The sequence below is a fragment of the Tenrec ecaudatus genome, chromosome 10 (assembly GCF_050624435.1).
Source record: "Tenrec ecaudatus isolate mTenEca1 chromosome 10, mTenEca1.hap1, whole genome shotgun sequence".
In the NCBI taxonomy this organism is placed as follows: Eukaryota; Metazoa; Chordata; class Mammalia; order Afrosoricida; family Tenrecidae; genus Tenrec; species Tenrec ecaudatus.
In genome coordinates, this window is record NC_134539.1 from 121,155,084 (window position 1) to 121,180,482 (window position 25,399).

A 25,399-nucleotide genomic window follows, 5' to 3' on the forward strand; every position below is an offset into this window, starting at 1 on the left:
CAATAAAATGATTAAAAAAAAAAGAAAAATGAAAGGCATAAAACCCCAAACAAACCAAACTACTTTGTGTTAGAGACAAATTAAAGGTCTCCCCTTTAAAAAAACAAAACAAACAAAATGAAGTGAGGATGGCAAACTTCCTCTCATGTACTTTGAAAACATTATCAGGATAATCCAGTCCCTGGAAAGGGGGATCATGGTGAGTAAGGTAGAGGATGAGTGGAAGAAACAAAATGAAGAGCCTCAATGAGATGGATTGGCACGGTGGCTGCAGCAATGGATTACATGTAACAATTGTCAGGATGACACAGGCGTGGGCAATGTTTTTGTTCTGTTCTTCAGAACAAAGGCAGAACAGAACAACTGAGTCAGATTCCAGGGCACCTAACAACAAGGCATCATATACTCCAGGAACTTTGTGGGGACCAGCACCCCCATAACCGAATGAGTCCAAGGGGGCAGTTGTATAACTGAGGGGTAAATTAAAGAGACATCAGACAAGATAAAGCATGCAAGCTTACCTTTGCAGTCATGACTTCATGCCCCAGGTCTGTGCAAAGAGAGGCGTAATGTAATCTAGGTCATGCAGGCTTTTGCAAGCACATAGGTAACAGGAAGGGGTTGTACAATAAGCATATATCTAACAGGAGGGGGACTAGCTGGGGTGTACCATAGTAAGGGGAGGTACTAAGGGCAAACATGTGACAGGAAGGCACAAACGTAACAAGCTGGGCGGGCTCTAGAATCAAGATGGCAACCTCATCTTGGTCCCTGCCTTGCTTTGACCTTTGGCTTCTTTGAGCTTTCCCTCAGGGAACAATCTTATCTGAAGGGAGAGGACAGTAATGGGCTGGGATTACCTTAGATGGCTGACAACCTTCTGCAAGAGAACCTTCAAACAGCTGACCTCCAAGTGTATAGCCAGTGACCATGTGTTCGCAAACAGCACCTTAAACTTGGCATTATTGTTGGGGGGGACGGGCATCCTGGGGAATAACTTTTATGAATCGCCAACTCATGAACTGTGAAGGCTTCCTCCATGGGAGCCTTGGCCTCCCAGACTACTTAACGTATGGATGTTGAGAGTTTGTCCACATACACTCTCTTCCAGGTTCTGTTTCCCACACTCCTGATAACACGTCACGAAGAACCACGGTAGCAGTTGAAAAACACAACAAACTCTGGACACAAAGTCACTGTTTTCTACTAAAAATGAGTTTCCTATCTGGCACTTTTATAAAGTTACATGTCTACAAATATGTCATATTCTCTTAAGACTGTCGTGTCTTGAGTACATGTGTTCATGTATATTAAATACTTAAATATACACGGCTGTGCTGGGCGTTCACTCTATCAATACCAATTATTACTATCCTCAGAGGAAACATGTAACTCAGGAATGAAGCTGGCTAGATATTCCAGCCGCCAAGATAAGGAGTGGAAATGGAGATAAGAAAGGTCCATTACTGGAGTTCAAATGGACAATACCCACGGCGCGCCCCTCACTCAAATCACCCCCTCCTTGCCTCCAGGGTTGCCCACCCGGTCGAGTCAATCCCACTTCCCGGAAGGTAAACACATTGAAAAAGGCGGGGCAGTGGGCGGGTTCGGGATGAGTGACTAAAGTGACTGGCAGCTGCCATGTCCACGTGCCTTGAACGTCGAACCAGCTGTCGCGAGAATTCGATGTAAACAGCCCCGTTCTCCGGGCCTCCGGCTCTCGCCCTGAGGCACGCACGGACTGTACACCCGGGTCTGCAGCGAGGGTGGTTTCGTGAAAACGCCACGCGCGTGCCGTCTGAGAAGAGAACGGGCATAGTTCTACGCCCGCCCGCCTGTCCGCCTGCCTGCCTGCGATCACAACCGAACGTGACAACCCGGCTTCACCCGAACTTCCAGACGGCCGTGTTTTCCTCGCAACTTGAGCCGATTGGCTGGACTCAGGAGGCGGGTCCGCCTCTTTCCTACTTGCTGGTTGGCGAAGCCGACCTCTAAGGGCGGGGCCCAGGAAGCCCGTTTGCTCCTGGGATTGGTTACGAGGGCAGTTCCGCCGAGGCGTGGTAGGAAGTAACCGCTGTCAATCACGGCGGGGAGACTCCAAACACTGAGCCCTGAGCTGGAGGAGAGCGTTTACCGGCGGGCGGCCGGTGAGAGGGCTGGTGGGTCTCTGGCGTGGGGGAGGCTGGGCGCGGACGTGGGGCGGGCTGCGCGGCGGCGGCGGCGGCGGCGGCGGGTTTGGCGGGCGGGGATTCCATGGGAGAGGGGGGTCGAGATTGGAAGGGGAGGGGGAAGGGCGAGGGGCCAGAGGGCGGCCGCGGGCAGCGGTGGCTCCGCGGCGGAGGTTAAGCGAGTCGTGTTGTGCAAAGTGTCTTTCCGACTAGTCGGGCCTGAGGGGCTGGCGGGGGTCGTCCTCAGGGCTGGAACCCTTACACGACAGGGCTGGGGAGCCTGGTTCGGGAAAGGAAGGGTGGTGTGGAAATGAGAGGACGGCGCGACTGGGAGGGAAGATGCCCACCGAGGAAGGGTTGCTGGGCTCTTATTGTTGGGTGTTGGCCAGTAGGTTCTCCCTTAGAATGAAACACCGTCCTGAGCCCTCCCTGGAATCGTTGCAATGTTTCGATCCATTGTTGCGGCCACTGTCAAGCCATAGAGTTGAGGGTCCTCGTTATTTTTTCTGCGGATTCTCTCCCAGGCATGATGGTCCCTCATGATAAGACGAGACAAAGTTGTGCCACCCTGGCTTCTAAGGAGGATTCTGGTTGTACTCATTCCAAGACATTTAATATTTGCCAACACCATAACTCAAAGGCATCAGTTCTTTGGTCTTCCTTAGTTTTTGTCTTACTTGAGGCAAAAGGTGCTTGGAGTTGAAGGAGAGATGGGATTCCCCGGTCTTAGAGTTTTCAAATAAAGGCGACAGAATGTTTCCTACATGGAAATGACTTCCGGGGCTTTTAAGATTCCAGGCTGCAAGCTCGCCTGAGCCCTGTCAGAGATCAATATATTTTCCCCTTAACTGAGTAGACTCTTTTAGACCCTTTAAAACTCCAGCTCTTCAGATGCCAGCATGACATTCAATGATCAAGATTTAGTGATGGGAAAGGATAAGGCACTTTGAAGTTTTTATTGAGACTAGGGGTTGGGTTACAATAACAAGAAGTTAAAAATACTGACAATCTTAACTACTGGTCTTGCTGTCTTATTTATGGATTTCCAACACTTTTCAGCTCAAAGTGGGATCATTGTTTAATTTTGTGCGTGTGTTCAGGAGACTTATATAAATGGGGGGCATTGTCGATCACTGAGCCTTGTCCACTTTCATGATCTCAACATAAACTCAGTAACCTGATTTTGGATCACAAAGGGAGCAGTTATTTTAATACTTTCATACTGTGCAAAGCCTTCCAAGACTTTTTTTACTCTATTTCTCAATAAAGGCTTGTGAACAATAGACCAAAGGGACCATCAAGAATCTAAAAATTTTTTTTGTTGTAATTTTGAGACATGGTCTTATAAGCAAAACCTCAGAGTAATGTGAGAAAAAAAATTATCGTCGTACTTCCTTTTGCACCGGAGTAATAGGAATTGCTGGGAAATTTACCTAGATTTAGGCACTCTCAGATAGTTTTTAGCCCTGTTGACCTAGTGCTTACACATTGGGCTGCTAAACGCCAGGTTAGTTCAAAAAGCACCAGCTGTTTGTTGGGAGAAAGACTAGCCCAGCGCTTCTCAACCTTCCTCATGCTGCCACCCTTTCATACAGTTCCTCATGTGGTGGTGACCTCCCAATCAGAAAATTTTCATGGCTACTTCATCACTGTCATCTTACTACTGTTATGAATCTGGTGAACCCTGTGAAAGGGTCGTTCGACCCCCAGGGGTCGCGACCCACAGGTTGAGAACCGCTGGACTAGACTTAGTACTCTCATCAGTGGTGACAGTCTCAGAAACCCAAAGGAGGGTTGTACCCTGTCCTATAGGGTCGCTTGGAGTCAGAATTGAATCAGTGGCAGAGAGTTTTTCTTGAGTAAGCAGCCATAGAATTTTCACACCCAAAATGAACCATTTTCTCTTCTGTACACAGGTTTTATGAATGAAGCTATGGCTACCGACTCTCCTCGCAGACCCAGTCGTTGTACTGGTGGTGTTGTGGTTCGGCCTCAGGCTGTCACGTAAGCACATTTTAGATAACGCCAATACTTTTGAAGAAAGTATTATTCACCAAACCAATACTCAGTTTTCCTTTGTCAATGCAGTTACTCAGTTTTGTGAGGTGTGTGTGTGTGTTGCTGAAGTGAGCGCATTTTGTAAGAAGTTTTAAAATTTTGCCTTTACAAGATGCATAAATATCAGTGCCAATGCTACATAAGGATAACTGGATGAACAAATCAATATATTTTGCACATTGAAAGAGTGCATGAAACTACTCAATCCTAGAGAAGAGTTGTTTAGAAACTCTACATGCAATGCATTTTGAGTTACTAAATTAATTTAGTGTTTTGGGATCTGTAGTGAAAAGTGGATAAGAAGTTAGTGGTTTGGTGAGACATATATTCATCTATATGTATATGCTTACTAGATTATGATATAAAATATATTTTTCTGGGTCTCAGAAAGTATATATTTTTATATTTGAGACATTCTTGATATCTAAGAATTAACCATATACTGTGGTCTTATGCTATTAAGTGTACTTGAAATCACTATAAAAACCAACAAAATCATTCACAGTCATCAAGTCAATTCTGACGTATAGTGACCCTATAGGACAGGGTAGATTGACTACTGTGAGTTTCTGAGACAGTAACTTGTTATGGGAGTAGAAAGCCTCATCTTTTTCCTGTGAAATCACTAATCTGTAAAAATAAGTACTCATAAATGACATGAGAATTTAGGAGTATTTTAGTACAGATATCAGAAAATTTTATTAAGATAAAATTTGTTTTCTATCTTTAAAGACAACAGAATGTGGACACTTCAAATCAAGGGTACATTTTAGGCTAAGATAATGGAGTCAATAAAGTTGGAAAAGGCAGGCTATTTCCTTAAATCAGTGGTTCTCAACCTTCCTAATGCCACAACCCTTTAATACAGTTCCTCATGTTGTGATGGACCTGTATGTGGGCATATCTGCATGTGGGCTGACCCCCCTGAAGACAGATAGAGGAGCGGTGTCTCAGTTCCTAAGACCAATGGAAATACGGTCTTAGGCGACCACTGTGAAAGGGTCGTTCAGCCCCCAAAGGGGTCGTGACCCACAGGTTGAGAATGAGAACCACTGTCCTAAATGAAATGAAACGAAGATGTAGGGAAATTGGTCTATTTAAGGCAGCTTAGAGTGAAGAGTTACGATAACATTTGTTTATGCCTTTTAGGATGCTCTTAAGATGATTGTAGCATTTTTGGATCATTTCCAGTGTGCAATTTAGCCTGTTATTTAAAGATCACCTTCTCAGACTATATATACAATATAGTTACTATATTAATACTTCCCTTTTTTCCTCCTATACTTACTATATTTCTTTGAGTTACGTGCTATTTTTAATCTTCATTTTATAGATGAGACCAAAGTAGAGGAGGAGTAAGTTGTACCTAGTCACATAGTCAAGAGACCTAGCTGGTATCAGATGCAGACAATTGGGCTCCAAACCCAAACAAGGATTCCAGAGTCTGTGCTCTTAACCACTGCTGTGTTGCTTTCAGCACATGGTATTCAAAATGTACTGCAGTTTGAAAACAAAACATTTGTATTGTATTTCATTTTGATATCAAATATGTAATTGTAGTTTTAAAAAATTGTTACTCATGCAGCATTTTAAAAACAAATAACTCCATGCCTAAACATTAGCTTATTGATTCTGGAGATACTGTCGACGTGAGAGATGGACTCCTTCCAGTATTGGAGTTACACTTCAGGGTGGGAAACAGTAGCTGGGTAACTAGATAAAGGTAGTTACTGGTACTAATCAGGGCACAGTATGCTAGGACAGAATGACAAGCTGCCAGCAAGGCCTGTCTGAAGTACCACATAAGCTGGAGATTTGCACGAAGACTATGGGAAGAGCACAGTCCAGACAGGAAGCAAGCTGGTGTAAACATTTGCATGCAGAGAAGAGCTTGATGTATTTCTGGAACTGAAGGTGCCTGAAATAGTAAATGACTGAAACAGTAAATAGGACTTAGGAAAATGTATTATCTTATTCAAATGTACTTTTTAAACATCCTCCTGAAATGAATTTGATTAGGTATTTTGATGAAGTTGTTTTTCTCCACTTGCTGATATTTGTATGCTTCCCATCTATTTAGAATATATTGATGTAGCGTCCTTCCCACTATTATTTTCTCTTCCTTGATGCATTTTGATACTTTCCCATGCCTTGTCTATACCAAAAATTCTATGAGGACTTTTTAATGTCACTCTAGTGCCTGTATCTGCAGTAAAAATAAGGTCATCTTGCTCCACATAGGTAAGGGGCTGGGTTCATACCCAGACTAAAGGAAGAGCCCTAAGTACTGAGTCAGCAATAGTTTTGGAGGTATTCTTCTGCCGTGACTCAGGAAGGAACGTCCTGCCTTAGTCAGGTCTTCTGTCATTATTCCTTTAAGTATGAGTTAGAAAGTATCTCATCAAAGTAGGAAAAAGTTGTTAAAAAATGTTAAAAGATAATTTGCATGTAATAACATCACAAAGACACGTGACACCGAAAAGCAGATAAGCAGATGGTAAGAACAGACCTTTTTTCCCTCTTTCAATTTGTAATCAGTATGGCATAGAGAATGGCATATGTTTTGTTTTGTCTTATGCTGCCAGGATAATCCTTTTCCATTTCATCCTTTCCCAGAGAGCAGTCCTACATGGAAAGCGTTGTGACATTTCTACAGGATGTTGTACCACAGGTAAGTGTGTGCTTGCTGTACTGCATTTTCAGAAAGGCTTTGCATAATTTAGCATCCTGCACATTTGTAGAGTGGAACTGTACTTGTTATTGGGTAGCCATGCCTCAGTTTTGGGCTGGCTGGGCACCGCTGTTAATCCTGAGGAACAGGGGGGATGTGCATGGGGCTCTCTGTTGGTTTCCCTTGAGCCAATTTGGACACAGTGACCCCAGGTGACAAAGTAGAACTGTCCTATAGTGTTTACTTTGCTGTCATCTTTAGAAGAGCAGGTTGCCAGCCAGGTCTTTCCTCCCTGGAGCTGCTGGATAGGGTGGGTCAAAGCCCCAATCTTGTGTGTTAGCCGGGCTGCTCTGGCACACTCCAGATAGGTTCTATTCCAAAATGATGCTCTTTCTCCTGTCTCAGTTCAGTTTGCCTATCTCGAATAAGAAAAACAACATGAGCTGTGCATTTTAACGGTGTTTCATTTGGGCAGAGCTGTATTTCTCCTTCATGTCCAGCATTATTTTTTGTGCTAAACACTCCTGAAAACTCCAACTTATTTTCCCAGTGATGATTTCTATATATTGTAGCCTGGTGAAAATTAGGGTAGTTATGTTTTAAAACTGAATTTCTTCACTTTGAAATCAACTAGAATCACAAACATACATGTATTTTACATTTTAACTCCCATAAAGCGTTTTTCCCGTTAGTTGGGTAAGCTTGTGATCAATTTAAGTCGAGTGCAAAGCCCTGAGAGTACGCTCCTGATTCTTCCCTTCGTGTCAATGTGAGAATGAAGCACAAGGGCAGCCCCTCCTGGGACCATCTCTAGCTCATTGTTGTCTCAACTGAAGTGTCACTTGGCTCACTTGTTTTGCAAAAGCACTTTTCAAGCCCCTCTCATGGACAGCCTGACTCAGTCCCTTGGCGGTGGCACCCAGTGACGTGTGTCTATAGTAAGAGCCCCAAGAAACACCAGGGAAAGAGAATTTGGGGGAAATCCTGTTCTAGTGGAACTCTTCCTGGGGGGGTGGGTGGGTGGGTTGGGGGGGTGTTGGTGATTTTCTCCTTAAGTGATAATGATTGTCTCCTCTTTGGTGTCTGTAACTACCTTCTGGAGTAGTGACATTCATAGTTCCAATGCCCTGGCTTTCTGGGAGAGTCCAAGGAAAGCCCAAATCGTGCCTTTCAGTTGTATTAAACACATTGTATTTCAATTATATTAGACAGTTGTATTCATCAAATCAGGAAAACCATTAAGGAATGTTGGTATTACTATGTTCAGTCAACTGATGAAAATAGGCAGACCATAATGCCAAGATATCTGGTGCATGGAAGGAAAAACAAACATTTTCCTCTCTTGGCTCAAATTAGATGGTTTGTTGCCTATTAGTCAATATTAGGACTGATCCTACAGACTGAATGTTTAATTGCTAAGAGCATGCAGAGGGAAGAAAGAAGTGAAAGGCTCCCAAGAAGGTTAACGGTGGTGCTATTCGTTGAAATGAATGGAAAGATTGGCTATTTGCTGTAGAAGGAAACTGGTTAGTTGATTCAAGTCAGCAACAGGGCGACCAGGGTTTGGGGGCACATTGTTTTCTACATAAAGAATACAATTGGGGATTGAAATCCAACTTGCTTCCCTGTACCATGCACTCCCCGCCCTTAAGCCCGGACCTTGTCTTGAAACTGCGACTCCCGGGAAGGAACTTCATTTTGGTAACTTGCCTACTCAAACAGGGCCCCTTTATTGAGGGTCCACAAAGGAACCCCCTTTTTTGGGGTATCATATGTCTATTTGGATTCTCCACCCTGCCAAGTGCAGTGTTTTGTACAAAGTAAGTATTAGAACAAGTATGATTTATATGAATACTTGTTCCATTTACCCAGGATCTAATTCCCTTCCTACACCAAATCAAAATCTTTCTCTCTCAGCTGCTGTAGATCACTATCATCATTACAAAGAAGCCTTTTGTGCTAGTAGTCACCCTGGGTTGCTAGCAGTTCTTGCTGGTAAGAGAGCAGCTGTGGTCAGAGGCTTTGAGAGGGTGATTGGGGATAGGAGATGGCCTAGACCAGGGGTTCTCAACCTTCCTCATGCCGCGACCCTTTCATACAGTTCCTCATATTGTGGTGACCCCCAACCATAACATTTTTGTTGCTACTTCATAACTAATTTTGCTACTGTTATGAATCTGGCAACCCCTGTGAAAGGGCCGTTTGACCCCCAAAGGGGTCGACCCACAGGTTGAGAACCGCTGTCCTAGACTCTAGGACCTAGAGGAACAAGAATACCAGATTGAGGCATTTCTGTTAGGTAGAGAATAGGGGACGAAAACTAACATGGTAAAAATCTTGGTAGCTAGATTAATTTAATTAGCTGATTCCAACTCAGGGATACCATACAGGATTTCAGAGGCTGGAAAGTCTTATGGAAGCAGACAGCCGTATCTTTCTTCTTGGAGTGGCTGGTAAGTTTGAACTGCTGACTTTGCTGTTAGGCGTCCTGCAGAAGGATCATAAATGGGCTGTTAATATGCTCTGAAGATTTGGATTAGAGTAGTAATTATGGGTGTAAAGATAGAGGTTTTCAGATTTATATACCTGTCCATTGTATGATAGTCATCATGTAGTTGGTGTTGAAAGCAAGCAAGATTTCTGGCAGCGACCAGTGAGTTGAACGCTCATTTTGATCAGGCACCATGCAAAGTTTGGAGGATACACTGTGCTGCTGTACAAGGATCGGAAACTCTTTTCTATAAAGGGCCAGGTAGTGAACATTTTAGGCTTTGTTGTTCATAAAATGCCTGCGGGCATGCTCTTGGTCCTGTGCCTCACATTCAATCTTCTGGCTCCTAAGGCTGAGCTCAGCCTGACCCTGCTCAACCATCTCTTTATACTGGTTTCACAACAACTGGCCTTCCCATAGCTCTCTGCTGTACAGCTGGGTGATTACATTGCAGTGGTTACACAGAACTCACAGATAATGTTCGTGATTATGAGGTTTATTAGGAACGTTAACAGTTAAAATTTTGGTGACCCTTCAGCTTCTTGGCTCAGTCTCTGGGACTCCTGATAGTGTAATGGGTTCCATGTTGGACTGCTCCACAGAGAAAAAAGAGGCTTTTTACCCTGGTAAAGGTTTATTATCTCGGAAATACACAAGGGCTGTGCTACTCTGACCTATAGGATCGCCGTCAGCCAGAATCAACTCAATGGCAGTGAGTTTGGTTGAGCTTTCTTTTCTGTTCTGTTCAGGTAGCCCTGCAAAGCTCTTTAAGGGCTACCAATAATTGCCCAAAGGACATTCCACTCAACCTGAAAGCTTTAAGCTCCAGCTCCATTTATCAGCAAACGGAATTCCCTCATTAAGTTTCTGGTGGTACCCCACTCCACAAGTCAGCCTCCTGCCCCAAAGGTCTCAGCTTTACTTACTCGTGGGCTGCTAGTCCATTGCTCTGTCTCAGGCTCTGATGGCTGGTTCTGTTGTTGCTACTCGTCTTGTGTCAAAGCTGTCTCCTAGATCAAAGAGATGGATGCACAGGGATCTTGAGGTCCAAAGGACATGCTCCATTCTTGATTCTTCCCTGTTGCTGGCAGCTTCCAAGATGGCTGATTTTATACCTGGCAGGTTGGCAATCACAGTTAAGCTTGTTAACAGTCACTCCATCACAGTTAACCTTGTTAACAGTCACTCACAGCTGAATCAGATAATCCAATTGGTGTCTTTTCCTACCTTCTTACCCAGGCCCGCTTCATTAGGAAAAGGAAGGCCCTTCGGTGGGAGTAACAACGGCTATGGCTAGAAGGGCCATATTAAATAGTTAACTGCATTGCAATGTCTATCACAGCTACTTAATTCTGACTTTTATGTAAGGGGCATGGTTATGTTTCAGTAACACAGATGGTGGACTGGATTTGTTGATTCATGATCTAATAGACAACTACATGGCCAGTTATAAGCACCGCACTAAAGGGATAAACACAATGCCACAGTGCCATATTGTGTTGTTGCCATCCAGTTGTCTCCCACTGATGCCAACCTTATGTATAACAGAACATAAGCTTTCTAGTTTGGTAGTATTATGATTGTTTGTGTCTTTGATTCTATTATGATTATTGTGTTAAGCCATTTCATTGGGTGGTGTTCCCTTGTTTTCTTTGACCCTCTGCCTTAGAGGAAGATAATGAAATTTACTTGGGGGACTTCAGAAAGCTCTGTGAAAGGGTGCTGTTTGAGCCATTCAGAGCAGAACCAGATCCAAGGTTGATATTTGAGAGAATGGGATGGAGGCTGTGGGATCACCCTAGGTGCTTACGCATTTGACAGGTAATTTGCACATCAGGTTTAGAGTAGTTTACAAATTAAGATGACCAGATGAGGCACCGATTCTAATTGTAATGTCCAGACAGGCGCTGTAGGAGCTGCTGATATATTTTGCTTAGGAAAGCAAAAAGGGGTAATTTAAAAAAATTGCATATGACATTTTCTACTTCGGGGGGCATGATTGCAGGTAACCACATGTCACAGGAAGGGACAGTACATTATAGGAAGGGGATGTACAATGGGCATAGGCGTAACAGGAAGGGGATGAGCTAAGGGTGTGCACATAGGAATGGGAGGGGTTAGCGGTATACATGCAACAAGATGGGCGGACCCTTAATTCATGATGGTGGCCTAACCTTGGTCACTCTTGGGTGAGCATGGGCTCTCTCGTATCTCCTACAAGGAAACAGATAACTACTATCCTTATCAGAAGGGAGTGGGCCCTACTTGTTGTGGGATAAACAGTGGTGACTGCTTGCTCTAGATGGCTGATAACCCTTAGGGAGAATAACCCCTGATCTACTTCTGATGACCTCCAAGTGTATAGTCATTCGAAGGAGCTAAGTTTGCCATCTATTTGGGGGAGACAACTTGGGAGAAATCCATCTTTTTCCCATACCCCACCATAGCTATAGTTCACATCACTGATCACAGAGGGCCAGCGACTGAGGAGGAGCTGAAGGAGGACAGGACAAATGTAGGAAGGGGAGCCTTTCCCGCAGAGCTTGAAGGCTTCTCTGTAGCCCACGCCAACAAACCTGGGGGGAATGGCTAACTTTTTTTAATATTTAAGCTTTGGGGGCACTTCCCAAGGGAAGCCTTCCCTGCCATAGTGGCCATAGGCTGCAGTCCTCTGATGAATTGGCTTCTTCAGATCCAGATCCTTGACAATGACTCCAGGGCGGAGGTCAAAATTCTTCTTCACTATATCTGATAGCTCTCTCTCAGTCTTCTGTGAGGTCCCATAATGGGAAATGGAAATCAACAATGGGTGAAAAACTCCACCACCCTAAGAGACCTGCACAAGAGCCCTTCTGCCCAGACCTCCTTTAACAAGGGGTTTTGCCACCCAACGGGCAGCATAAGCGGCCCAGCGGGAGGATGAAACTTTCTAAGATAATCTTTAATGTTCGAAATTTTGCATTGGTGCTGTGAAACCTGCTCTTTGGAAGCTGACATTTTCTAACTCCTGATTGGTTCCGGAAGCCAAAATCTTGACATCTATAAATTGTTTTCAGGGTCTCCGAGAATCACCCTGAAGGGAAAGGAGTTGTTGACCTGGACATAAGTATCTTCAGCTGTCACAATGGAGTTAGACCTCATTGTGGTCTCCCGGTAGCACTGTTGGCTCCTAGGGACCCTGTAGGACAGGGTAGACCAGTTCCTGTAGGTTTCAGAGATTGTAACTCTTTACATGAGTACGAGCCTCGCTTTTGTCCCATGTACTCCACAGGGCTCCATAAATACATCTTGGGTTTAGTTAGTAATTGGTTTTTTATTTTGTCACACATATCATGGTAGTGTAAGATTAGAATACTCTGCATAATAAACATTAGGGGGAACTGGGTGAGGGCTATATCAGAGCTCTCTGCACTAGGAGCTTTTCTGTAAATCTAAAATTAGTCCAAAGTAGAAAGTTTATCTCAAAAATAGCTTGTCATACATGAAAGGTGTATGACCAAGAACAAAGATGAGGGTAAGGAGATTGAAGATGAAGTTAACAAATTCAATGGTTTTCGTATGAATTGGAATTGACTTGATGGTAGTGAGAATTTTGCTTTGTTTTGTTTTAATTTTGAGTATAGAGTCGCAGTAAGTCAGTGATTTAGGTTTTCTTGAGAACAGGTTTTATGTCTTCGCACATCTTTTTACAAAGACATTTGAAATACAGGCTGTGTAAGATCATTTTTTGTATAACTTTACTATCATATCCTATGTGAAGGACATGATAGTAAAGTTATACAATTGACCTTGTTTAGTACATTGTGGAAGCTGATAGGGACATTCAAAGTAGATGATATAAACACTTAAATATATGGTTGTACATTGATCTTAAACACTTAAACAATTGATATAAACCCTTAAATATTCAGCTACTAGCTGAAAGACTGGTAGTCCAAGTACAATTAGAAGTGTTTGTAAGAAAGATTTGGCAGTTTACTACTAGAAGATACCAGCCCTTGAGACCACCAGGGAACATACAGTGCCCTGGCACCTGGCCCACAGAGCTTCCATGAGTTGGGGTTGCTTTGGTTTTAGGTAAAATGGGAAGAGGCCCTGCCCTGGCTGGTCAAACGGTAGTATCCTTCACTCTTCATGAAACCGTTGGAGGGTTGACTACACTCAGAAATGCTTCAGAAGGAAGGCTTGGCAATCTACTTCCAAACAGCCAGCCATTGGAGCACAATTTTAATCTGACACTTATGGGGTCACCATGAATTGTAGTCAACTCAGGGGCAATCTACTTGGTTTGGGGCACAGAGTAAATTGTATATGGGATAGTAGTGCTTGTATGCTATTGACCAAAAATAAAAATTAAACTCACAGCCATCAAGTCAAGTCTAGCTCACAGGACAGGGTAGAACTGCCCCTGTGTGTTTCTGAGACGTTTAACTCTTTATAATAGTGGAAAGTGTCATTTTTCTCCCTTGGCATGGTTGGTGGTTTTGAACTGCTGACCTTGCAGTTAGCAACCCAACTAATTACCCACTATGCCACCAGGACAGTTTGTGGTACTGCATTTTGAGGTTGTATGTTGCTATGCTACTATATTTCAAATGGCAAGGTCACTTATGGTGGACAGGTCTTAGCAGAACTTTCAGATTAAAATACAATAAGAAGAAGGTTTGGTCGTCTACTTTTTGAAATTAGCCAATGAAACCCCATATATGATAACACAGTGTTGTCCTTATGGTGCTGGAAAGCAAGTCCCTTTTCCTTAAGAGATATTTGCAATACACAATGATCTCACCAGTGGTCTCTGGCATACCAATAGTTATGAAGATGAAACCAGACAGGTCGATAATTTTTCTGTTGTATGGGGAAAGTTGCTGAGTGAAGTTTCTATGAGATGAAGTTTCACTGTGTAATTGAAAGGAAAATTAAAAGCTGCAGCTGTCTTGTTGACATCTGAAAGCTTCTAAGTATATGGTGGTTAAAAAATAGAAATATGTGATCTATAGAGATCTTTGAATATTGCTGTGTACTGTTGACATGCATTCGAAGGCTTCCCAGACAGGGGTGTTTCTCTTTGTGACTCTTTAAAGACTTGCAGAAACTAATAGGTTGACTCTGGAAACCAGGTAAGAAAGAAAAAAATGTAGGACTCTAAGAAGTCTAGGGAAAATATTAATTGGCTGATCTTACACCCCTGGTAATTAAGTAGAAAGTTGAATAGCTTTGTTCATGTCCTAAACCTTCATGCCTGTTATACAATTTAGGGGTGATTTAGTTGTTGGAGTACATTTGGATTGTAGGTTTCACACCATGGAGCTGATGCCAGTGGCATAATGTTTGTGTGTTGAACTATTAACTGCAAGGTCAGCAGTTTGAAACCGCCAGCTGCTGCACAGGAGAAAAATGGGGCTTTCTATTCTGTTATAAAGAGTTATAATCTTGGAAACTCACAGGGGTCAGTCCTACCCTTTCCTGTAGAGCCACTGTGAGATAGAGGCTTAGCAATCCTTAATAGATTCAAAACTTAATTTTGTTTCAGTTAAGGCTGTGTTGGTGTTAGGTCAGAGCCATGGATAACTTTTTTGGAGAGTAATATTCTTCTGAAATGTGTAATGCCACAATTCCAGGGGTGGTGAAATTGGAGAGGGGTAGGGTTGACTCATTCCAGTTCCTCGTTGTTTGGAACATTAAAGCTGAAATATAATTCTATTTATTTATATTTATCTTAGAAAATAATTTTATTTAAATGTTTCTGTTTACAGGCTTACAGTGGAACACCTCTAACAGAAGAAAAGGAGAAAGTAGTCTGGGTCCGATTTGAAAATGCAGATTTAAATGGTATGGTATTAACTTTCTTGAGGACATAGGAATTACATATTTGGGGATTACGAAAACTCTTGCTTTAGTCAGATTATTCATTTTCAAAATAAATTTATTTAGAGTTCAAAGATAACAATCACATTATAAGAATTTCTTTGACACTAGTAGTATGTTGTACATGCCTTAACGTAACTTTTAAGAGTGCGTAGCTTTAAGCATTAAGTTGAAGTAAGTTAAGAGTTTCTGAGAAATTTTTCATTCAACTTTGGTTAGTGGTATTTATAACTGCAAAACAGTCATTGGTGTTGAAAATACTAGATTTTGAGATTTAAAAAAAATAGAATTCATGTCAATCGCCAATCCAGTGCCTGTGTATTCTCAGAAACATGCCAACAGAATTCATGAGAGAGTGTGACTAGCCTCCTGAGGAGCGGTGTCTTGGTGGCAGAGTGGACTATAAATTAGGTGCTAACCACAGGGGCAGTGTTTTGAAGCCACCAGTTGCTCTGTGAGAGAAAGATGGGGCGTTCTTTTCCACAAAGAGTTATCGTCTGAGAAACCAACAGGGCCATCTGTCCTCTGTCCTAGAGGGTCTTAATAACAGTGAGGCTTTTTTTTTTGAGGAAAGATAGTGTTAGGGACCCTGGTGACATTATGTTTAAGTGCAAGGCTGCTAACGGAATGGTTGGTGGTTTGAATTCACCAAGTAGTTCCATGCGAGAACCTGGAGATCTGCTTCATTGCAGATTACAGCCAAGAACACCTTATGGGGCAGTACGATTGTCATAGAGGGTGACAGTGAGTTGAAATTGACTTGACAACACCCACCCACAGTGGTATCATGGTGCTTCTGCTTTCCACCTTCAAGCAGCTTGATTTGTGTCTATTTTTTAAAGCCTTGATTTATAGTTTGTCTTTGAGCTGCAATGCTGAAAAGTGTGTAAGAAGTAACCACAAAGTAGTTTAATATTCTGATGTTTTATTTTTTTAAACATAATTCTCTGTAAGTGAGGGTACAATCTCTTCCAAGATACATCCATTTTATCAGCTGGTTTGCTACAATATAACAACTGCCTACTTTTAGTTTCTAAGGGTTACCACCTAATCTTTCCTACTCGGTCAGTTCCAAGATTAAGGTCTGAATTGTACTTCTAGTGTCAGTTTTTATACCCAACAGGATTTTTAGAATTTCCAGTTGCACGTGATTGATTTAAATAGGATTTTCCTTTTTTTTTTTTTTCTTAAACTTTCTTATATGCCTGAAAGGAGCAAGGGCTTCATAGGCTTAGTCTATTTCCATTTCCGGTCTCTCTTTCTGAGTGTTTCTAGTCTTTGATTATCCTAATGAGGCTGGAACAGTGGGTACGAAAGCTTTCTGTTCATACCTTCCAAGTCATATGAACAAAGAGGAAGAAGAGCTCATTGGAAGCCACAGGAGGCTGCATTTGAGTCATTTCCTCAGGGTTGAACTAGCCACTATGGCCAAGGAGGTGTAATACCTGTACTTCTGCTCCACGTGGTTATCTGCCATCTTATGCTTGGATGCTAGAAGGACAGTTACCAAAAAAGGGAGAGGTCAAGAGTAGGATGTATGTGAAGTGTCAGGGTAGACCAACCCCTAACACATCATCACAGGCCCAATTGTACAGCGATAATAAGTAAAGATTATAGTACAGTCAGCATGAGAGATAGAAGAGAGAGTGAAATAAAGGAGTCAGACACATTTCATAGTAGCATGCTCACCTCAGCCTCACTTGGTGGTCCACGTGGAGAGAGAGAGAGAGAGAGAGAGAGAGATTTTTATCTTTAACCAAGGCTTTTATATTCTCTAGGGATGTGCAAGCCTCCTAATGACAGGTGAGGACATACGTCACAGGAAAGGGTTGTGCTATAGGTAATACAGTAATGGGAGAGGGTGATCTACAGGTATTCACGCAATAGGAAGGGGAGCTATTTGGGGTACACTAGTGATAAGATGGACGGATCCTAGATTCAGGGAGGCAGCTTAATTTTGGATATCATTGAGCCAGTTTGACCTCTGGCTCACTATAGAATTCGTTATCAGTAAGGTCTAAACCCCACCTACAGGAACCAAACCATGACTGCAAGCCTTTAGGGAGAAGTAACCCATTGCCTGGCCATTGTCTGGCAACTGACTGCCTTCAGGGAGGTAACCTGACAATCGTTTACCATTAGTTGCAAGCAGTGTCCCAAGTCTAACACATATTTGGGGGAGATGACTTGGGGGAACTCTTTCTGTTTTCCATAGTGGAGTGGCAGTAAGAAAGTGGCCTATATTACTCTAGTATATTTGGGATCCAGATCAGATACCTCCTACACATTTTCACTTAGATATCCCACAGGTGCCTCACTTAAATATAGATTCCCTTTTAAGTACCTGCCCTTACCAGCTGTGTTCCAACCCCACTTCCTTCAGGTCATTTAAGCCTTTTTATTTGTGTAGGGGACACTGAACAAAGTGTTTTCCAGCTTTATCCTCCTGCTCCTAGTTGGCGTCTACTGAAAATGACTTCACAGATTTTAGACAGAGTTGGCAGTAAGTTTTGCTGTTATAAGTACCGTATATACTCAAGTATAAGCCTACCCAAATATCAGCCAAGACACCCAATTTTACCACAGAAACTGCATTAAAAATATACTGAAAAACTCTGCTTATACCAAGTATATACAGTACATGCAATACAGAGGAAGCAGGTTTGAGATGAAGGATTCAATTTCAGTTTACATTTCAATATTTAAGGCATGAACATAAAAACTCAGTGACAACCCCTCTCAAATACATCCTAAGGGAAGAGAATGCACTGAACATAGCAACGGGCAACATTCACAGAGATGGTAAGATTAGACCAGGCTTTAAAGGACGGGTGGATCAAAGAGCACTTTAGATGGCTAAGGTCACCTGAGAGTGGTAGATGTCTTTTTTTTTTTTTATTATTAAAAGATAGCTTCATTGGGGACTCTTACAGTTCTTTTGACAATTCCTACATCATTGCATCAAGCATTTTTGTATATGTGTTGCCATCATTATTTTCTAAACATTTTCTATTGAGCACTTGGTATCAGTTCTTGTTTTCCCCCCTCCCCACCATTGTGACCCCTTGATAAATTATAAGTTATTTTCATATCTTAGGCTGACTGCGGGCTTCCTTCCCCCACAGTTTCTGTAGTTTGTCCCACTGGACATGTATGTGGTTATGTGTGGATCATTGCGATTGGTTCCCCCTTTATCCCCACGACCCCCTACCCTCCTGGTATCGCTACACCCATTCCTGTTCCTGTATTCCTTGTGTCATAAGCTCTTATCTCTTATTTGTTTCTGTGTACATGCTCCAGTCTAGCCCGAAGTGAAAGGCAGGACTGGAGTCATGATAGTGGGGGGTGAAGAAGCCTCAAAGACCCAGAGCAGTATTGTGTGTTTCATCGGTATGTTTCACCCTAGATGACTCATCCCTTCCTTGTGACCCTTCTCTGAGGGAATGTCTCATTGTCTACAGATGGGTTTTGGGTCTCTGCTCCAAACCACCTCATTCTCAACAATATGGTATTTGTTTGGGGTCTTCTGATGCCAATTACCTGATCTTTTTGATACTTCATGATTGCACAGGCTGGTGTGCTTCTTCTATGTGGGCTTGTTGCTTCTCTGCTAGATGGCCGCTTGTTTAACTTTGAACTTTTAAGACCCCAGGCACTATATCTTTTGATAGCTGGGCACCATCCGCTTTCTTCAAGATGTTGATGTCTTGATAGAAAAGACTGTAGGGTTCCTATTTTGGGGTGGAACAAGATTAGTGAGTCCCATAAAGGAGATAAAGGCAGGATAGCAGAGCCAGTGGTAGTAGGAGAGAGGATAAAAAGATGAAAGTCACAGAGTAAGGATTACTTAACCTATAATAGTTCTGAAGGGCAAAATACATTTTTTATAGACTTTGTAGTTTTATTGAAGAAGAATGAGGTCTGCTGTATCACTATCCAGAAGGAGAATAGTAGCATAACAAAGTACCTAAGCAGAATTTAAAATAAATAAAAGGAGAGTTTGTTTTCTAGAGATAAAGGACCCGAGAGAGGTGTGCCTGTGGACACGACTGATTCTCAGAAGGGTGTCCTGAGCACTTCGGATCTTGAATTTTAGCCTGTTAAGTTCCCTCATAAACCCTAGTGTTGGGGGAAGTCGGGAGGGAGAAGAAAAGGAGAGTTTGTTTGTATAATGACCTCAAAGGGTTTATGTGTGTCATTTGATGCCTTCCAAAGTAATAGCTTCTAATCAATAATGTGGTCATAGTAGAAAGATAGCCAAATTGAAGATCAGGAGTCCTAAGAGTTTTCATTCAGCTTTCAGTAAATTATAGCTAACTTGTTTTTGTTTGTGATAAAATGAAGTTAACCCCTACTCTGCATATAAATAGAGTCCTTTGTGTCAGATGAGATGATGTAGACAAAAACATGTGATTTCTTTGTAAGGTGTAATACAAATTAGACCCAGTTTTATAATTCTGAATTTTACTGGATATGAAATCACATGCCATTAACTTTATACCAGTGAGTACCTGATACATGTTGTCAGGAGAAGCCAGTCCCTGGAGAAGGGCATCATGCTTGGTAGAAGAGCAGCAGAAAAGAGGAAGGCCCTCGCTGAGGAGGATTGACATGGCGGCTACAGTGACGGACTCAAGCATGAGGACACATGTGAGGGTGATGCAGCAGAATCAGGCAGTGTGCCTTGTATTGTGCACAGGGTCACCATGGATCAGAACCAACTCAACGTCACCCAACACAACAACAACAACAGCAGCAGCAGCCTATCAAAAGCATTTACAAAAAGCAACCCCACTGCTGTTGATTCCAGCTTAGAGCGACTGTAGGACAGAGAACTAGCTCATAAGGTGTTCAGGCTTTATGGAAGCAGACTGCCACATCTTTATCTATCTGAGGAATGGCAGCTGAGCAGCAGAGTTGTCTTAATTAACAATCTCAGTTTTACTTCTTTGGGTTCTAATGTCCACTGTAATGGCTATACAGAAACTCACAGGAAAAATTCTTGGTCAGAGGGCTTATTCAGGAGGTTAACAAGTTGTAATGCCAGTGAGAAATGTTCACCAACTATGTTACAAAGTTTCAGGTCTGCTAATAAATGCCCAGTAGGGTTACCATGCTACTGTAAGCCTTACCCTGAAGGCATTCAGCTCAAACTCTGTGGGTCACCAGCCCAAGATCCCCGAATTAAGTAGCCAGAGGCACTCCACTATAGTAAGCTCCAGCCTGAAGGCACTCAGCTCCACTGCCATGGGTCAGCAAGTCCAGCTTTCCCCATTAAGGTCCCGGAGGTACCCCACTCCACAAGCCAGCCTCCTGCACAAACACACGAATCTTAGCTTGCTCCATGGGTTTGGAAGTCCATCACTGTTCAAGGAGGTTTATTCAGTGTGGATCTCAGTTCCAGAGGGCTGGTGGGAGTTAGAGCGTTAGGCTAGAAGAGCCATATTAAGTCCTTAGCTGCCCTGCAGCAACTGAGTGCCTTAACCTGTGCCATCAGGGGTCCCAAAAGAAAATGGTTGTGTTAGGTGCCATTAAGTCGACTCTGACCCGTAACGACCCTGTTCCCAACAGAGTGGCATACTGCACAGTGCTATTGTCTTGTCATTCTTGTCTCTGAGGAGCACTCTGGCCTTCATTCTTCTAATGCAAGATCATGGTGCCTTCAATATTCTTCTCTAGCACCATGATTCAAATGCATTGAATTCTTCTAGAGTCTTCCTTATTCAGTGTCCAACTTTCACATGTCTACGAGGCAATGGAGAATACCATGGCTTGGGTTGAGCACACTTTAGTCCTCAAAGTAGTATCCTTGATCTTCAGTACTTTAAAGACGTCTTGTGGAGTAGATTTACCTAATGCAATATGTCATTTGATCTCTTGACTGATACTTCTATGAGCACTGATACAAATCCTCGACAGCTTCCACCTTTTCTTCATTTATCATATGCTGCCTATTGGTCCAGTTGTGAGGGTTTGAGTCTTCCAAAGGCTGAAATCCTTGATCTTCATCAGCAAGTGCTACAAGTCCTCTTCACTCTCTCCAAGCAAGGCTGTGTCATCTGCACATCACAGGTTGTTAATAAGCCTTCCTTCAGTCTTGATACCACAGTCTCCTTAATATAATTTAACTTCTCTGATGATATGCTCAGAAAATAGATGTTAACAAATTACCAAAGCTCTGTTGAAGACTTTGGTCTTTATCTTGAAACAGTACATGGGAGAAAGAGGCAAGAAGCTATGTAATTGTTAGTCTATGTTTTTTAATTATAAGAACTCTGGCTGCAATGTGAAGCTTCAACTTCAGGGAGCTGTGTTGAATGTAGGAATCCAGTAATGCTTTGGGGGTAAAGGTTATAATTGGGACAGTTGGGATGTTGGGTTAGGAAGAGTTGAGAACTATTTAGAAACATGCAATGTTTGATACATTTGCTCTTCATTGAGAGGAAGATGTTTTTGAGGTTTGTCAACTGGATTGATAATGACACCATTATCCTTGACCTTTGGATTGAATTTGAGCTTCTGTTGAGACATCCGAGAAGCTATACTGAGAAACTATTGAATATTCCCGCTTATACTTAGAAGTTTTTAGCACATAGTAAGGAGGGGACAATGCAGTGTTTACTGTGGAAGCAATTCCATTGCACAAGCAGGCCTTCGGTAGCCCGTTGCAGTAGGCTTGGAGCCAGCAGTGAGAGGTGTTGACACAGATGGATCTCGCCCCAGCCTCACCCCACCACATGATGGTCTTGTTAATTTTAGGGCAGAAACTTGGGATCCTGTTATTTTATATAGGTAGGAGGTGTCCACTACCCCAGTTCATAGGAGCCTGACTAGCTGCAGAGGGTGGGGATGGTGGGAGAAGTGATTTTCCTGTCATAGGTAACTTGTCCATTCTTGCCTACCTGTAGTTCCCTTCCAGGATGAGCACCATTGCCCTGCTGTGGTTGTGGGTCTGGGTTGTAGTCATTGTTTGCTTGCTCTGCTATCATCCCAGAGCCTCATGATGCTCTTGGCCATTCTTTGCTGTGAGTCACCCCCCACTCTGGCATGCCTTTTCCTTGGGCTAGTAAAAGGGACTCATGATTGACTGAAGTCTTTCCCTTTGATGTAACAAATAATGTAGTAGGATGTGGCCATCTCTTAGACTGAACTTTTTCTTTGGTATCTTTTCAACTTGTTGAAAATGAATGAACTGAGGTAATGAATATACTTTTCTATATTATCTTTCAGAGACTTGTCATTTAGATCTGAAGGAATCCCCCAGCACTGATTTCTTTCACTATTTTTTAAGGTAGAAGGCACTTGTGCATTTTTGGTGCTGACTGGAAGTAGCTGAAGACATAGGGAATGAGTGATTAGGAAAAGGCTCCTAAGAAGGTAAAAGATGATAGAATCTAAAGTCCAGGAGGGAGAATGGACATTAGACTGAAGGGCCGATAGACAGGTGCTTGAGATAGGATGAAATGATTTGAATGAAGGTGGTACAGATGCAGCAAGGCAACAGGAAGGTTATTGTTTGCCTAGAAATCTACTGGAGATTTGTTTGTTTACATAGGAGGGACTGGTGTGGGCAGGGCTTAGGTTGGAAAGGTTGAGGAAGGTTGAAAGAAGTCACAGAAGAAGTTGTAGAATAAGATTCAGAAAGCAGAGTAAATTGGTCATGCAGTTTAGAGGGGCCCAAACCCTTGAGATTGTGCAGGTGAAATAACTAAATTGTAGCGTACAAACTCTGTCTTGCTGTGTGATTTAAATTTTTTTCTTCCATCCAATAGTGGGTTGCCCTAGAAGATAACAAGGAAAAAGTAGGTAGCTGGAATCCTCTAGGGGCCAGATTTTATTAGTGGAGTGCCATGCAAAGACCTCATGATAAGAAAGAAAATAATTTATTAGCAGAAGGTCTGAAATGATTGATCCCAGGCCTTAAGCTGAGAAGAGAGTAAATCTAAGACTAACTAAAATGGGAAAAGGCCTGGTGCAGCACAAACAGTAAGTGTTCAATCACCAAACAACGGTTTGTGATTTGAACGCACCCAGGGATGCCTCAAAAGAAAGGCCTTGACACACATTTCTAAAACGGAACAGCCCTGCAAGCCCTGGAACATGAGTCCATGAGTCCGAATCCACCAGAGGGCGACTAGTTTAAAGGATAGAGGAGACGGGAGAAGCACAATGGAGTAGTTGAGTACGCTTGCTGGAAGATGAGATTGTGATTCAAAACCAGTGACTTAGTAATTTTTGGAGGTGGACATTGTGTTCAGTAAGGATGCACATGATAACTATTAGCTTAATGTTCTCTGATAGGCACTGGGAAAGTTGATAATAAAGTGCCACTAATTCTTTTGTTGTGGGGCGTATCCAAGTGTCTTCAGACTTATCAGGATCTAATTTCTGTATATAAAGGAACATACTCTTATTGCTAACTTAAAAACATTAAAACAGCATGCATTTATCATGTTGACATTTAATATAAGCAAAATATTTCATTTTTATTTTATAGGTAACTTTCTGATATTTATGTTTGTTTCTTCACTAGTGTGAATTTGATTTTGGAAAACCTTACTTGTGCTGATAATTATAGACACAGTGAAGAAACGAAGCAAAAGATCTGGGTTTATAATTTACCTTCCTGTTGGCTTTCTTTTAAATGATGTTTCCACTTAACTGTGCTCTTGCTCTTTATTGAGAAAACAAAGTCATCGTTACACTAATGACACTATGGAAATTTTTCTTATTGACATTGTATCTTTGTAATTTGCCTCTCTGTTATTACTGATTCTACATGCAGATACATCCAGAAATCTGGAGTTTCAGGAAATACACAGCACGGGGAATGAGCCGCCTTTGCTGGTCATGATTGGCTACAGTGATGGCATGCAGGTCTGGAGCATCCCTGTAAGTATGACCAGTGAAGCAAATCCACTGCCGTTCGTTAGGTTGATGTTGACGCGTAGGGCCCCTGTATAGGATTTTAGAGGCGGGAATTCTTTACTAGAACAGTTCTGTCTAGGAGCCCTTGGTGGGTGTTGGCTATCAGTCTTGTGATTAGTCACCCAACTTTCCTGGCACTGCCACCAGGACTTTTTTGTTTGAATCCCAGCTTATTACTTAGACCCACCCACCTGCCGTATCAGAATAGAACTGAGGTCATAGGGTGTTGTTTTTTTAAAACATTTTTTATTGAGGTGAAAACTCAATAAAACTCTAGGGTTTTTGATGGCTGACTTAGAAATAAAAAATCTCTCATTGGACCTTTGTTTTGAGGGACTTCTGGGTGGACTGCCTACGTAACTGAAATGAAATTGGGTGATACCTTCAGTGAAGTCCCTGTCATTTCTTTCACAAGCAGTTAGTTACTATCTGTGCAACACCATGCTGGGTACTAGAAATTGGAGATTTCTGTTGTATGGCTACTTTTATAATTAGAGGCTCAGGGTCAGCAGATTTTGAGTTTGTAGCTTTAGAAAAAGTTATGGGAATGCGTGTTTTAGGAAATTTAAAAAAATTCATTTTAGGAAAATTAAAAAAAATCATTTTAGGTAACATGGCTACTTCTATTAAAAAATTTTTAAAAAATTTTAAATCATTTTTTCAGGGGCTCATACAACTCTTATCACAACCCATACATACATCAATTCTGTAAAGCACATTTGTGCATTCATTGCCCTCATCATTCTCAAAACATTTGCTCTTCACTTCAGACCCTGGCATCAGGTCCTCTTTTTTTCCCTTCCCCTCCCTTCCCGCTACCCCCTCCCTCATGAACCCTTGATAATTTACAAATTATTATTTTGTCATATCTTGACCTGTCTGACATCTCCCTTCACCCACTTTTCTGTTGTCCGTCCCCCAGGGAGGAGGTCACATTTAGATCCTTGTAATTGGTTCCCCCTTTCCAACCCACCCTCCCTCCACCCTCCCAGCATTGCCACTCACACCACTGGTCCTGAAGAAATCATCCACCCTGGCTTCCCTGTGTTTCCAGTTCCTATCTGTACCAGTGTACATCCGCTGATCTAGCCAGATTTGTAAGGTAGAATTGGTATCATAGTGGTGGGGTGGGAGAGGAAGCATTTAGGAACTAGAGGAAAATTGTATGTTTCATTGTTGCTACACTGCATCCTGACTGGCTTGTCTCATCCCCAC

General features: G+C 42.5%; 1 protein-coding gene across 10 annotated transcripts in view; it reads left to right on the forward strand.

The window, feature by feature from the left end:
* Nucleotides 1-1,696: 1,696 nt before the first annotated feature.
* Nucleotides 1,697-25,399, forward strand: part of BCAS3 (BCAS3 microtubule associated cell migration factor) — a 553,715-nt gene continuing 530,012 nt past the window's right edge. For 4 of the 10 annotated variants that reach the window (XM_075561483.1, XM_075561482.1, XM_075561487.1 and 1 more), the window contains exons 1-5: nt 1,698-2,159; nt 4,085-4,172; nt 6,843-6,897; nt 15,145-15,220; nt 24,042-24,148. In XM_075561483.1, coding sequence (XP_075417598.1) covers nt 4,090-4,172; nt 6,843-6,897; nt 15,145-15,220; nt 24,042-24,148 — 321 coding nt within the window. In that variant the 5' untranslated portion in view covers nt 1,698-2,159; nt 4,085-4,089. Of the gene's footprint in view, nt 2,160-4,084; nt 4,173-6,842; nt 6,898-15,144; nt 15,221-24,041; nt 24,149-25,399 lie in introns of all 10 variants that reach the window. The other 6 variants (XM_075561479.1, XM_075561485.1, XM_075561481.1 and 3 more) reach the window with 4 other exon arrangements.